The sequence below is a fragment of the Bufo gargarizans genome, chromosome 8 (assembly GCF_014858855.1).
Source record: "Bufo gargarizans isolate SCDJY-AF-19 chromosome 8, ASM1485885v1, whole genome shotgun sequence".
In the NCBI taxonomy this organism is placed as follows: Eukaryota; Metazoa; Chordata; class Amphibia; order Anura; family Bufonidae; genus Bufo; species Bufo gargarizans.
In genome coordinates this window covers 180959106-180974465 of record NC_058087.1, presented here as the reverse complement: position 1 = coordinate 180974465, position 15360 = coordinate 180959106, and the positions used below count along the sequence as shown (strand labels likewise).

Sequence of the window (15360 nt, the reverse complement as noted above, 5' to 3'; positions counted from 1 at the left end):
CAATCCTGAAGGGGTTAAAGGAACCCTTGAGAATCCAGCCCAATCTATCTGCTATGAGCTGCACTACCGGGCACAGCCACTGCCCAAAGTGTGGCGCTGTAGTGGGGCCCCGGATCGGTGCCACCGCCAACAGTAGGACCCCCACCCATCTGATACTGATGACCCTCATTTTTATAATGACTTTAAAAATCGCATTTTTTTTATTTTTACATGGTGCCCTAAAAATCCTGGGTGGAGTTTTTTATTTCTGATGCCATTGTTTTTTTTTTTGTTTGTTTTTTTTCATCATTGCAGCCAATTTATCACATCCACAAGAAAAAGATTAGGAAAATTTTCGTATTTTCCACTTCTGAAAAATTCCACTATTTGTGTCCTGGAGGCTGAAAGACACCACTAAGGGGTTAAAGAAGCAATGGAGTGGTCAGTGAGCGCCCTCTGCTGGTCATCCTGTATCATTACGTGCAGCAGAGGATTAGAAGTCTTTTCAAAGTCTACCAACCAACAGGAGGCCTGACCCTATAGATATTACATCTGTGGAACTACAAATCCCAGCAGTCCCGACTCCCGCCCCCTCTAGAGAGCAGAGCCGTCCACAGGAGATCCCGCGGCCTGGTCATGCACGGGTTAACAGTCCTCCGCCTGTCAGTGTGAGCTCCCGGCATGCTTTGCTCTCTTGGCAACATGGCGGCGCCCAGTGACCGGCAGCCTTCCAATCCTCTCAGCGGGTTCCCGTTCGCTATCCCGGGGGTGAAGCAGGATGGGGGCGGCAAGGAGGGAGAGGCAAAGCCCAAAAAGCCGTGCCGGGCGTGTATGGACTTCAAGAGCTGGATGAGGGAGCAGAGGCGACACAGCGCGGCCTCCGAGGTGAGGGATGACCCGGGGACGGCGAGGGGGACGGGGAAGCCGAATGCTCTCAGCTGGTTTGGCGTCACCCATAGCAACCAGTCAGAATGCCGCTGTGACGGGGAGGCTAGAAAATGGAAGCAGCGATCTGATTGGTTGCTATTGAAAACGCTTTAAATTGGCCTCTTCTGACCATAACCTGCCGGGTCCTGAAGGGGTCGAGCATATTCCGGGTACTGAGGGGGGGCGACGGTATCCCGGGCCCTTCCGCGTCCCGAGGGAAGGGGCGACGGTATCCCGGGCTCTGCCGCGTCCCGAGGGAAGGGGCGACGGTATCCCGGGCCCTGCCGCGTCCCGAGGGGGAAAGGCGACGGTATCCCGGGCCCTGCCGCGTCCCGAGGGGGAAAGGCGACGGTATCCCGGGCCCTTCCGCGTCCCGAGGGAAGGGGGCGACGGTATCCCGGGCTCTGCCGCGTCCCGAGGGAAGGGGCGACGGTATCCCGGGCCCTTCCGCGTCCCGAGGGAAGGGGGCGACGGTATCCCGGGCTCTGCCGCGTCCCGAGGGAAGGGGCGACGGTATCCCGGGCTCTGCCGCGTCCCGAGGGGGAAAGGCGACGGTATCCCGGGCCCTGCCGCGTCCCGAGGGGGAAAGGCGACGGTATCCCGGGCCCTTCCGCGTCCCGAGGGAAGGGGGCGACGGTATCCCGGGCCCTTCCGCGTCCCGAGGGAAGGGGGCGACGGTATCCCGGGCCCTTCCGCGTCCCGAGGGAAGGGGGCGACGGTATCCCGGGCCCTGCCGCGTCCCGAGGGAAGGGGGCGACGGTATCCCGGGCCCTTCCGCGTCCCGAGGGAAGGGGGCGACGGTATCCCGGGCCCTTCCGCGTCCCGAGGGAAGGGGGCGACGGTATCCCGGGCCCTGCCGTTTCACAATTTTCTTGCTGACTTGCATTCTTTCTTTCCTTCCAGGAAGTTGAGGATAAGGAGCGCCCGGCTGAGTGTCCACTAGATCGAGAAGCGCTTGGCCGCAGTACCTGGTCCTTCCTGCACACCATGGCGGCCTATTACCCCGACCTCCCCTCCAACAAACAGCAGCTAGAAATGAAAAGCTTCATTAATATCTTCTCCAGGTTTTATCCCTGCGAAGAATGTGCGGAGGATCTGAGAGACAGGTGGGTGCCGTCCTGCCGTCCCCCGCCTCTCACTGAGCGGGCCCCTCTGGTGGCTCACGGCCCTCGGCTATTATAAAGGCCATTAAAGGGGTTGTACAAGACATGGTATTTTTCTTCTTAAAACAACGCCACGCTGGTCCACAGCTTGTGGGTGGTACTGCAGCCTAGCCCAACTCAGTGGATCTGCAGTACCAGACACAACCCATGGACGGGCGCGGCGCTGGGTTAGAAGACAGCAGCCATGTTGTTCCTCATTCTGGGCTTCTCCTTGAAGTTCACATCTCATGCATGGTCCATTCTTAGTCCCTGAGGACTCCTCTACAGAGCAGTGTCCTCGTTCATACTGATTATAAATCTCAATGGGATTTTTCCGCTATCCTTGGGGTCCCCCATCGAGATCCCCGTCTGTCTGAAGAGGCAGGGTCCCCTGACTCCCTGAGAAGGCTACATACAGAGGGAGACAGCTCTGCCCATTGTAGTCACTAGGGAATTTCCCCCAGAATCCACAGCAGCGAATCGTCTCCGAATCGTGTGTCGGGATTGCTGAAGAATGTCACCTGCAGAAAACAGCCGAGCACCCGACGTGTAAAATGGATTTTCTGCCCGAGGATCTAGATTCCGTCACAAGCCCTTCGATTGCTGAATGTCTCTTTTTTCCGTGTTCGCAGGCTCTCGCATACGCAGCCGGACACCAGTAGCAGACACAACCTGTCGCAGTGGATGTGCGGGCTACACAATGACGTCAATAGGAAGCTGGGCAAGGATGAATTTGACTGCTCCAAAGTGGATGAGCGATGGCGAGACGGCTGGAAGGACGGGTCCTGTGACTGATGCGCCGCTTACCTCTTGTTTGTTTTTGTCTATTTTCATACTTTTGGTGGAATTTGTAAGAAGACGTGGACGTGGGATTCCATTTTACATCGGGAAGGTTCAGATTATTCGATATTTCTTTGTGTTTTCTCAATCTGCTTGTGACGGCCGCACACACAGGGGCTTATTCCTAAATGACGATAATTGTACCCTATATACTACTGAGTGGAAATGTCATAGAGTGACTTCTCCATGCGCCAGAAAATCACTTTGGTAAGCGGTCGGCCGTCCAAGACAGATGATCGTTTTTCCATTGCGGGGGGGTGGACATTGCTATTTCCCCTACATACATGACACGAGCCGCCGCGGTTTATGAATTGGTTTAGTGGCTGCGTGATTTTGCCAGAAAACAGCTGTGTTACCTGCAAAGCCACTGAGTGAATTTGCAGTAAATCATGTGACCACTGACGCATTTCAGCCGTGTCAGTGCCGCCACAGGTGGCCCTAAGAATGCAATGATCCTGAGCACCAGGGCAGGTCCCATTATGGTAGATTTTGCTGACTGTCCCAGTCATCTGAATGAGGCTTGCAGAAATCCATGTACATGCTCCCGAGGCGAGGTCATGCATATTTTTTGGTCGCCCAAATTTCTGTCATTTGATGATCATAGAAGCAGGTCCACGGGAGTCTGAACCTCCGCCATTTTCATAAAAGACCAAGTGTAAATTCCTGAATTTTTATTTTATTTATTTTTTCCAAATTTTTTAGCGACCCTTTGGAAAATGAACGGAAGACCTAATTAGTTGCTCTAGACTACTCCATTGTTGCTTTGCATCGGTTCTGATACATATCTCCCTTATATTTTTAAGTGGTAACCTGACCCTCAGTGCACATGTGTTGGGGTAACGGAGGGCCCCCTCCCCCATCATATGAATACATTTTCTGATTAAGACGAGAAGCGCACATCTTAGTGTGAGTATTGGAGCTGCAAATCCCGGGCCGACCCGAGTTAAAGGGGTTATTCTAGTTTCATGAAACTGATGATCAGTCCTCAGGATAGGTCATCACTTTCAGAGTGGTGAAGGTCTAACGCTCTGCACCTCCCCCCCACTGATCAGCTGAAGGGGCTGCGGTGCTAGTGTGAGAGTTGCGTCCTCTTCGGTATTTACCTGCACACCGTCTACGGCAGGCATCCTCAAACTGCGGCCCTCCAGCTGCTGTGAAACTCCAACTCCCACAATGCCCTGCTGTAGGCTGATACCTGAAGGCTGTCTGGGCATGCTGGGATTTGTAGTTTTGCAACAGCTGGAGGGCCGCAGTTTAAGGATGCTTGCTCTATGGTGTAGTGGCAGTGGAATGTAATTACAGCTGTTCAACAGGAGAGGAAGCTGTAATTGCTGCACCACCGCTACCATGTAGACGGCATGCAGGTTACCATTGAAGTGAATGAAGCTCTGGCGCTAGCACAGCAGCGTCTTCAACCAGGTGACCGGCGGGAGTGCCAAGAGTCGGACCGCCACCGATCTGAAATAGGATAGGTCATCGATATCACATAACCAGAATACCCCTCTGACAGCGTCGTAGAGATCTAATATGCTGTAACCTGTAATGGTCATTAGACCGGTGTAGTGTGGACTAGAATATTGATGTCCCATCGACAGGATAAGTCATCAATATCCTGGCACTACCGCCAAATCAACTTTTCCTAGGCCAATGAGGTCATGTCCCGTTTAAGTGAATGGGCCTGAGCTGCAGTACCAAGCACAGTCACTATACAATGTGTGGCGCTGTTCTTGGTAAGCTGTGAGGAGGCCGCAGTATTTACCGGAGCTCCGCGGCCTCTACAAACAGCGGATCAGTGGGGGTTTCAGGTTTTGAACATCCACTGGTTCGAGATTGATAAGTTATCTATATTTTACTGCTAGAAGACCCCTTTAAGGCTCAGTTCACATCTTGTTTTTTGGGTGTATACGCCCACAAATTGGCAAAAACATTGAGTTCAGCACACGTTAGACATAAGAAAAAACACGCACCGGCGCATGTTGTGACCCTTTTTGTTTTCTATGTGCCCTTCAGACCTACATGAGAAATGCAATGTGAACTGAACCCAGTACGGGCGGTGAAACGCACCGCGCTACAGTTGTCTGAATGAGGCCTAATACTGCCCCCTAAGGTAGGGCCTGGTGCACTACAACCGCTCCCGAGCCTAAATGGTGTCGGAGCCTCTTTAAGCCTATGGGTCTTGTCTGACAGTCCAGTTGCTAGGGATACTCTGCCTGACAACCAGTCTGCCTCATGTCATGCAGGGCTTCAGCTCAAGGCAAAATTGGTTTTAAATTGAGGCGACCAAGCAAGACTTTATTAATTGCAAACCCGGTCTATATAAGAATACTGAAGAAACGGGTCATCCCGTATTCAGCAGCACGCGTGTGAGCACGAAGACCGGGCCTACACTGGGAATGTACAGCCAAGATGGCGGCTGCCGAGGTTGCTGTGTGTTCAGGCCTTCAATGCAGCGACTGCGCCCGACTGACTCTGCTATATCTCTGTATCCAATGTAGTTTCCTTCCTGGTGGTTTTGATGCTTGTAGTTGATAATCTTTCTCTATCTGACATAAGCTTTCCATGCACTGACTTCTTGGTGAGCTCGTGATGATGCTTGTACACAACAGCCAGTCTGAATGAGGATAGCTGCAGTGTAAAGCATGGGGGGAGGAGCAGAGCTGGTGTTCAGGCAGTGATTCCATGCTGGAGCCACTGATCATGGGATATTCCCATCATATAAAGTGATGAGGCCCCAGCCCCCATCTCTGCACAGCTGGTTGGCTCGCCATCACTTTTTAAGATGGGAATACCCCTTTAAATACTGCCATAAGATGAGCATTACCCAAACGTTAGGCCTCATGCACACAGCCGTTCCGTGCATTGGGGACTGCAATTTGCAGTTCCCAAAAGAACGGGCAACATCCGCGCGGTTTCTGCAGACGGCTCCAGACTCATTCAACACGAATAGGTTCGTGATCCGTCCGCACCACAAAAAAAATGATTTTCTTTGCAATGCGGAGGCACGGAGGGAATCTCCATGGAGGTTCCGTGCCTCCGTTCCGCATCGGACCTTCTGGATTGCAGACCTATTCAAGCCGGGATGCGGTGAGCACACAGCATATTGCGGACCCGCTGCTTGTGGGCCACAATACGGGTACGGCCGGGCAGCGGCATGAGGTCTCCGTCATACAGTTTGTGATAATTTCACTGGATTTACTGCTCGTGCCTTTCCCTCAGCTCTACTGATATAAGCCCATATAGATGTATGTATGATCTGTATTCTGCAGGCTTTTATAGCGGCACTCCGGCCATATTTTCTACGAGTGCCGCCATTTGCAATGATCTATTTTCATGTGCTGCTACCTGGTGCGTGTTTGATACTTTGTTTTATGGAAAAAATGTGACGCGACTTAATAAAATCTGGGATCAATTCATTATCTTCTGCTAATTGCAACTTCACAAAAATCAGGAAGGCAAAGGGGTACTCTGGCCATAGACATGCACAGTGTATCTGTCCAGTAGGTGCGGAACCCATCTCTGGGGGGCGCTGTGAATGGAGGGGCGACCGCGTATGTCCTCCATTCACTTCTAGACCGGCTCCCATAGAAGTGAATGGAGAGAGCCGCACGAGCACCACCTCCGCATTCACAGGGGGCACGAGATGCGGCCCCATGCTCAAGACCAGTGTGGGACCCCCACCTATCGAGATAGGACTACCCCTTTATGTTCAGCTTAGTAAAACTGGTCTTAGGCCTCATGTGGATTGTATTGGACCAGATTGATCCTCGGCGTATGTATTGTTTTGGTGGGGGGTCCGTCTCCCTTGAAGAGGCCTCAGCAATACAGTGAAGGCAAAAGTCTCTTCCTCGACCTGTGATGTCATATGGCCTTGTCCCGTTCAAGCCACTCCCTCTCTGCTTTGATTGACAGGGCCGCAGCGAGGGATGGGTTGGCCATAGAAAGGGGCAGGTGCTTGGATGCAACAAGAGCAATGGTGATGCCCTCATTGCACCGAAGGCCTAATCTACATATTGGAAAAACGTACCATAACTCAGAAATGCAGCCTTGGATCAACAAAAGAAAAGCAGCGTTTTATTCAGGTGACGCACGGCTCTATAGATAGGCAGGTCGCTGCTGCTGCTGCTCGGGGCCCCGGCCGTCTCTGAGAGCTGGGACCTCGACCTGGCGCACTAGATTGCAGGAGCTTTATACCCGTGGCGTGGGTTTAAAGCCCCCTAGCTCACGCCATACATGTAGGGAGCACGGCCATGAACAGGTTAATACCGTACTGCACTGAATGGTTTTCCTGACATGGTTTATATCTGTTTCTGGGAAAGTTGGGTGACCACCAATATGGCCGCCATGACAACTTCCACGAAGGTATCACCCAGCTTTCCCAGGCTCCTGCTCGCACAGGGTTATATTGCTGCATCACTCGGCAGATTTCGTCCGGAATCGGTTCCCCTTGTAGAACGCGTTCCGGTCAGAGATAAATCTTTGTTTCTGCAGCCGTGTCACTGTAGGAATGCGGAGTCCACCATTTATCACATCTGATTGCTCACGTCCAGACGCGACCGTCCCTTTGACACGTCGTGGCGGTGGCTCCGCCACATGTCAGGAACAGGTCTCCCATAGCAACCGCGTCTCCGCTGAGATGGGTGACATGGTAACGGGTCTGCCTCCCAGCGTGTGATCCTGGCTTCTCTCTTCCCCTCTCCGTCACATCAGCATCATCCCTGTACCGCTGCCGAATCCGCAGCGCCCCTCTGCCCTGTCACCAAGGCAGCAGCAGTGCACCAGGCACCGGATCTGACCGGCTGCCGCTCACACAGGGACTGCAGCGGGTGGTCTCTCTCTAAACTGACATGGCTGATAATAGAGAGTGCTCATCTACACAGAGTAGACAGCGATATCTGCACAAACACCGCACGATACAGACGATAAAAATCATTTCTATAAATCTTGTGTGGATGGTCAAAACCTAGAAACCAGCAGAATAGTGAGTGCAGCTCTGGAGTATAATACAGGATGTAACTCAGGATCAGTACAGGATAAGTAATGTATGTACACAGTGACTGCACCAGCAGAATAGTGAGTGCAGCTCTGGAGTATAATACTGGATGTAAGTACAGGATAAGTAATGTATGTACACAGTGAGTGCAGCTCTGGAGTATAATACTGGATGTAACTCAGGATCAGTACAGGATAAGTAATGTATGTACACAGTGACTGCACCAGCAGAATAGGGAGTGCAGCTCTGGAGTATAATACAGGATGTAACTCAGGATCAGTACAGGATAAGTAATGTATGTACACAGTGACTCCACCAGCAGAATAGTGAGTGCAGCTCTGGAGTATAATACTGGATGTAAGTACAGGATAAGTAATGTATGTACACAGTGAGTGCAGCTCTGGAGTATAATACAGAATCTAACTCGGGATCAGTACAGGATAAGTAATGTATGTACACAGTGACTGCACAAGCAGAATAGTGAGTGCAGCTCTGGAGTATAATACAGGATGTAACTCAGGATCAGTACAGGATACGTAATGTATGTACACAGTGACTGCACCAGCAGAATAGTGAGTGCAGCTCTGGAGTATAATACAGTACAGGGTAAGTCATGTATTACTGACAGAACTGTTTATGTAGACTCTCCTTGTCTGTATACAGATAAATACTGTGGTAGTGAATTTGAAGTAATGCTATTGTTACTACATGTGGTCATTATAAACTTGTCAGACTGTAGAGGACATATGTGTTCTATGTTTCATATATTAATTTTTTTCCAGTGAATGTTCAGTATGACTTGCTGTGCAGTGTCAGACAGCAGGTGGCAGCAGCAGATGACACCCCAGGGACAGCAGTTGTGTGATCTGCCGTTAGATCTTCCCTGTCCTATGTTTGGCCTGTGGTGGGAAAATAGCAGCTATAATTGATAGGAAAACATCTACATGAGCACCGAAATCTATACAAGCCTCTACTAGGGGGCATACATTATTCATTCTTATTTAACCCCTTATGTTTTAACACATAAGAGGTACACAATTTTTTTTTAGAATCCTACCACGGCTTTGTGCCCCCATAGTTTACACTGATGCGTACCCCCCAAAGTTTACATTGATGTGTACCCCCCATAGTTTAGACCAGGGATCAGCACAAAGTTCGGCACTCCAGCTGTGATGAAACTATGACCCCCATCATGCACACCTGTGCGGATGATCTCAAAGTTCCCATAGAAGTGAATGGAGCTGGAAGTTGTGGTTTCACAACTGTTGAGGTATCGGGGGTTGCTGACCTCTGGTTTACACTGGTGCTTATCCCCATAGTTTACACTGCTGTGTGGTCCATACCTCACATTGTCGTGGGCTGCCATAATTTACACTATTGTGTGCCACCATGATTTACACAGTTGCATGACCCCATAGTTTACACTGCTGTGTGCCCCCGTAGTTTACACTGCTGTGTGACCCCATAGTTTACACTGCTGTGTGACCCCGTAGTTTACACTGCTGTGTGACCCCGTAGTTTACACTGCTGTGTGACCCCGTAGTTTACACTGCTGTGTGACCCCATAGTTTACACTGCTGTGTGTCCCCTGTAGTTTACACTGCTGTGTGTCCCCGTAGTTTACACTGCTGTGTGCCCCCGTAGTTTACACTGCTGTGTGCCCCCGTAGTTTACACTGCTGTGTGCCCCCGTAGTTTACACTGCTGTGTGCCCCCGTAGTTTACACTGCTGTGTGCCCCCGTAGTTTACACTGCTGTGTGCCCCCGTAGTTTACACTGCTGTGTGCCCCCGTAGTTTACACTGCTGTGTGCCCCCGTAGTTTACACTGCTGTGTGCCCCCGTAGTTTACACTGTTACATGACCCCATAGTTTACGCTGCTGCGTGCCCCCATCATTTACTCCTTTGCATGTTCCCATAGTTTACACTGCTGTGTGCCACCATAGTTTACACTGCTGTGTGCCCCCATAGTTTACACTGTTACATGACCCCATAGTTTACGCTGCTGCGTGCCCCCATCATTTACTCCTTTGCATGTTCCCATAGTTGACACTGCTGTGTGCCACCATAGTTGACACTGCTGTGTGCCACCATAGTTGACACTGCTGTGTGCCACCATAGTTGACACTGCTGTGTGCCACCATAGTTGACACTGCTGTGTGCCACCATAGTTGACACTGCTGTGTGCCACCATAGTTGACACTGCTGTGTGCCACCATAGTTGACACTGCTGTGTGCCACCATAGTTGACACTGCTGTGTGCCACCATAGTTGACACTGCTGTGTGCCACCATAGTTGACACTGCTGTGCGACCCCCGTAGTTTACACTGCTGTGTGACCCCGTAGTTTACACTGCTGTGTGACCCCGTAGTTTACACTGCTGTGTGACCCCGTAGTTTACACTGCTGTGTGACCCCGTAGTTTACACTGCTGTGTGACCCCGTAGTTTACACTGCTGTGACCCCGTAGTTTACACTGCTGTGTGACCCCGTAGTTTACACTGCTGTGTGACCCCGTAGTTTACACTGCTGTGTGACCCCGTAGTTTACACTGCTGTGTGACCCCGTAGTTTACACTGCTGTGTGACCCCGTAGTTTACACTGCTGTGTGACCCCGTAGTTTACACTGCTGTGTGACCCCGTAGTTTACACTGCTGTGTGACCCCGTAGTTTACACTGCTGTGTGGACCCCGTAGTTTACGCTGTTACATGACCCCATAGTTTACGCTGTTACATGACCCCATAGTTTACGCTGCTGCGTGCCCCCATCATTTACTCCTTTGCATGTTCCCATAGTTGACACTGCTGTGTGCCACCATTGTTGACACTGCTGTGCGACCCCCGTAGTTTACACTGCTGTGTGACCCCGTAGTTTACACTGCTGTGTGACCCCGTAGTTTACACTGCTGTGTGACCCCGTAGTTTACACTGCTGTGTGACCCCGTAGTTTACACTGCTGTGTGACCCCGTAGTTTACACTGCTGTGTGACCCCGTAGTTTACACTGCTGTGTGACCCGTAGTTTACACTGCTGTGTGACCCCGTAGTTTACACTGCTGTGTGACGTGACCCCGTAGTTTACACTGCTGTGTGACCCCGTAGTTTACACTGCTGTGTGACCCCGTAGTTTACACTGCTGTGTGACCCCGTAGTTTACACTGCTGTGTGACCCCGTAGTTTACACTGTTACATGACCCCATAGTTTACGCTGCTGCGTGCCCCCATCATTTACTCCTTTGCATGTTCCCATAGTTTACACTGCTGTGTGCCACCATAGTTTACACTGTTACATGACCCCATAGTTTACGCTGCTGCGTGCCCCCATCATTTACTCCTTTGCATGTTCCCATAGTTGACACTGCTGTGTGCCACCATTGTTGACACTGCTGTGCGACCCCCGTAGTTTACACTGCTGTGTGACCCCGTAGTTTACACTGCTGTGTGACCCCGTAGTTTACACTGCTGTGTGACCCCGTAGTTTACACTGCTGTGTGACCCCGTAGTTTACACTGCTGTGTGACCCCGTAGTTTACACTGCTGTGTGACCCCGTAGTTTACACTGCTGTGTGACCCCGTAGTTTACACTGCTGTGTGACCCCGTAGTTTACACTGCTGTGTGACCCCGTAGTTTACACTGCTGTGTGACCCCGTAGTTTACACTGCTGTGTGACCCCGTAGTTTACACTGCTGTGTGACCCCGTAGTTTACACTGCTGTGTGACCCCGTAGTTTACACTGCTGTGTGACCCCGTAGTTTACACTGCTGTGTGACCCCGTAGTTTACACTGCTGTGTGACCCCGTAGTTTACACTGCTGTGTGACCCCGTAGTTTACACTGCTGTGTGACCCCGTAGTTTACACTGCTGTGTGACCCCTTAGTTTACACTGCTGTGTGACCCCTTAGTTTACACTGCTGTGTGACCCCGTAGTTTACACTGCTGTGTGCCACCATAGTTTACACTGTTACATGACCCCATAGTTTACGCTGCTGCGTGCCCCCATCATTTACTCCTTTGCATGTTCCCATAGTTGACACTGCTGTGTGCCACCATTGTTGACACTGCTGTGCGACCCCCGTAGTTTACACTGCTGTGTGACCCCGTAGTTTACACTGCTGTGTGACCCCGTAGTTTACACTGCTGTGTGACCCCGTAGTTTACACTGCTGTGTGACCCCGTAGTTTACACTGCTGTGTGACCCCGTAGTTTACACTGCTGTGTGACCCCGTAGTTTACACTGCTGTGTGACCCCGTAGTTTACACTGCTGTGTGACCCCTTAGTTTACACTGCTGTGTGACCCCGTAGTTTACACTGCTGTGTGCCACCATAGTTTACACTGTTACATGACCCCATAGTTTACGCTGCTGCGTGCCCCCATCATTTACTCCTTTGCATGTTCCCATAGTTGACACTGCTGTGTGCCACCATTGTTGACACTGCTGTGCGACCCCCGTAGTTTACACTGCTGTGTGACCCCGTAGTTTACACTGCTGTGTGACCCCGTAGTTTACACTGCTGTGTGACCCCGTAGTTTACACTGCTGTGTGACCCCGTAGTTTACACTGCTGTGTGACCCCGTAGTTTACACTGTGTGACCCGTAGTTTACACTGCTGTGTGACCCCGTAGTTTACACTGCTGTGTGACCCCGTAGTTTACACTGCTGTGTGACCCCGTAGTTTACACTGCTGTGTGACCCCGTAGTTTACACTGCTGTGTGACCCCGTAGTTTACACTGCTGTGTGACCCCGTAGTTTACACCGCTGTGCGACCCCGTAGTTTACACCGCTGTGCGACCCCCGTAGTTTACACCGCTGTGCGACCCCCGTAGTTTACACCGCTGTGCGACCCCCGTAGTTTACACCGCTGTGCGACCCCCGTAGTTTACACCGCTGTGCGACCCCCGTAGTTTACACCGCTGTGCGACCCCCGTAGTTTACACCGCTGTGCGACCCCCGTAGTTTACACCGCTGTGCGACCCCCGTAGTTTACACCGCTGTGCGACCCCCGTAGTTTACACCGCTGTGCGGACCCCGTAGTTTACACCGCTGTGCGGACCCCGTAGTTTACACTGCTGTGTGCTAAAATAGTTTACACTGCTGTGCGACCCCCGTAGTTTACACTGCTGTGTGCTAAAATAGTTTACTGCATGATACCATAAATCAACTACTGTATGTCCCCCTACCATAGTTTACACTGCTGTGAGCCGCCATAGTTTACACTGCAAGTTGCATTTTAGCACCCATATTATGACGTCAATACTCAGACCTCGCGCAGTTCTACTGGAAGGGACTTTAATCACTGTGATATTAGGTAGTGTTATAAAGGATCCGGGTACATGGGCGCTTGTTTATTCTGGATGAGTCCTAGCAGGATTTTTACTTTCACATTTGTCTTGTCACAAAGCCATAACCACCATCATCACCAGACAGATCTCCTATTGTATAATACTGGTCTTACTGGAAACACATGTGAATCATCGTGGGGGGTTCAGCCCGCACAACCCTATGCAGGTGCACATTGCGATGGCGAAATACAGATACAAATGCAAAAACACAAATGCAATCGCACTCTGCAACTAGCACTCTGCCCTGCCTCTATGCTGGATGTTGAATGAGGCATTGGTGTACATTTTGGCCAAAGCGTAATAAGCCACTCACCACGTCAAGGTCGCCTTCATGAGTGGTCCCTAACACTAGTTCCTACCTGTTATGGGCCATGACAGCCACACAAAGTTCAGGGAGCGCAGGTACAGCATGCACACCAAGCACACTCTGCTTTTAACCCCGTCCGGTGCCATTACAGCTTTCATCGGATCCAGGGATGAAAGTACCAACATGCATGCTGAGCCCACTATATACTTCTCCTGGAGCCAAATGGCTACTGGTAGGTGCTATATAAGCAGACTCAGTTTTATACTGACTTTAAAACCAGCCTCCAGGGCAGACTAACTGGTCAGGTGTGCATGACTGCATGGAGATCGCCATGCCTCCAATATATCCCTCCCTTGACTTTGTGTGGCTGTCATGGCCCATAACAGGTAGGAACTGGTGTTAGGGACCACTCATGGAGGCGACCTTGACGTGGTGAGTGGCTTATTACGCTTTGGCCAAAATGTACACCAATGCCTCATTCAACATCCAGCATAGAGGCAGGGCAGAGTGCTGGTGGCAGAGTGTGATTGCATTTGTGTTTTTTGCATTTGTATCTGTATTTCGCCATAGCAATCTGCACCTGCATAGAGGGTTGTGCTGACTGAACCCCCCACATTTTTTTCTTTGCAGTATATATTGTAGGCGTGGCAATCTCCATGCAGTCATGCACACCTGACCAGTTAGTCTGCCCTGGAGGCTGGTTTTAAAGTCAGTATAAAACTGAGTCTGCTTATATAGCACCTACCAGTAGCCATTTGGCTCCAGGAGAAGTATATAGTGGGCTCAGCATGCATGTTGGTACTTGCATCCCTGGATCCGATGAAAGCTGTAATGGCACCGGACGGAGTTAAAAGCAGAGTGCGCTTGGCGTGCATGCTGTACCTGCGCTCCCTGGACTTTGTGTGGCTGTCATGGCCCATAACAGGTAGGAACTAGTGTTAGGGACCACTCATGGAGGCGACCTTGTTGTGGTGAGTGGCTTATTACGCTTTAGCCAAAATGTACACCAATGCCTCATTCAACATCCAGCATAAAGGCAGGGCAGACTGCTGGTTGCAGAGTGCGATTGCATTTGTGTTTTTACATGTGAATCATCGTCATCTGCTCCAGTGCTCCAGAAATCTTGGTAATCTGGCATGCTGGAAAGTGACCTGATAATCCAGCCATGGTAGCAATCCAGCAGGCGTTGATGAGTCGGGGGTCACTATCCTTTGTCGTCCTCAGGGCCCATACCCGGACGGGCCTACATGGCTTCTGTCAGCCTCCATTACTATTACACAGGCATAGTAGCATACTTTTCTCCAATCATATACATCGCTCTGTCCATTCCACTGGATGCCCTTGGATTATAAGGCTTTCTGGATTATCAGACTCTGATCACATGAATGTCATTGTAATATTTTGTGCACTGCATTCTCTTGTGTTCATAACTGCGAACAGGAAACTGATTTTGACCGAAACGCAGCTATTGTTATCTAAAAAGAGGAAATAAAACAACTGATATACTGGCTCTTTCTGCAAAGGAGGAACTGCTTGCAAGAATTTAAACGGACCATATTTGCAGATCCCAAAAAGGTTTACACAGGTAACTGGACGTCCACCGTTGAAGACCATTTCATTTTTATGTAATATCTTTATATCGTTCTGATACAGAGCTCCAAATCTCCAGCATAAAGTGCATTATATCATTCTCGCTACCTGCAGCCACCACTAGAGGGAGCTCACTGCACTCTATAGTGTTATTGAGTTCAATGAGTCAGCAGCTTGCAGTCAGCACCTGAGCTCCCCCCAGTGGTGGCTGCAGGCAGAGAGAATTGTATATGTAAACTAAGCT

The 15360-nt window shown here is 50.7% G+C and overlaps 1 protein-coding gene across 1 annotated transcript; it reads left to right on the top strand.

Annotated features, from left to right (window-relative positions):
• The first annotated feature begins 493 nt into the window (after positions 1–493).
• On the top strand, positions 494–6299 carry GFER (growth factor, augmenter of liver regeneration). The gene is made up of 3 exons (XM_044303099.1): positions 494–864; positions 1810–2012; positions 2681–6299. Exons 1-3 carry the CDS (start codon positions 661–663, stop codon positions 2841–2843), a joined length of 570 nt encoding a protein of 189 aa, XP_044159034.1. The 5' UTR covers positions 494–660; the 3' UTR covers positions 2844–6299.
• Positions 6300–15360: the final 9061 nt, after the last annotated feature.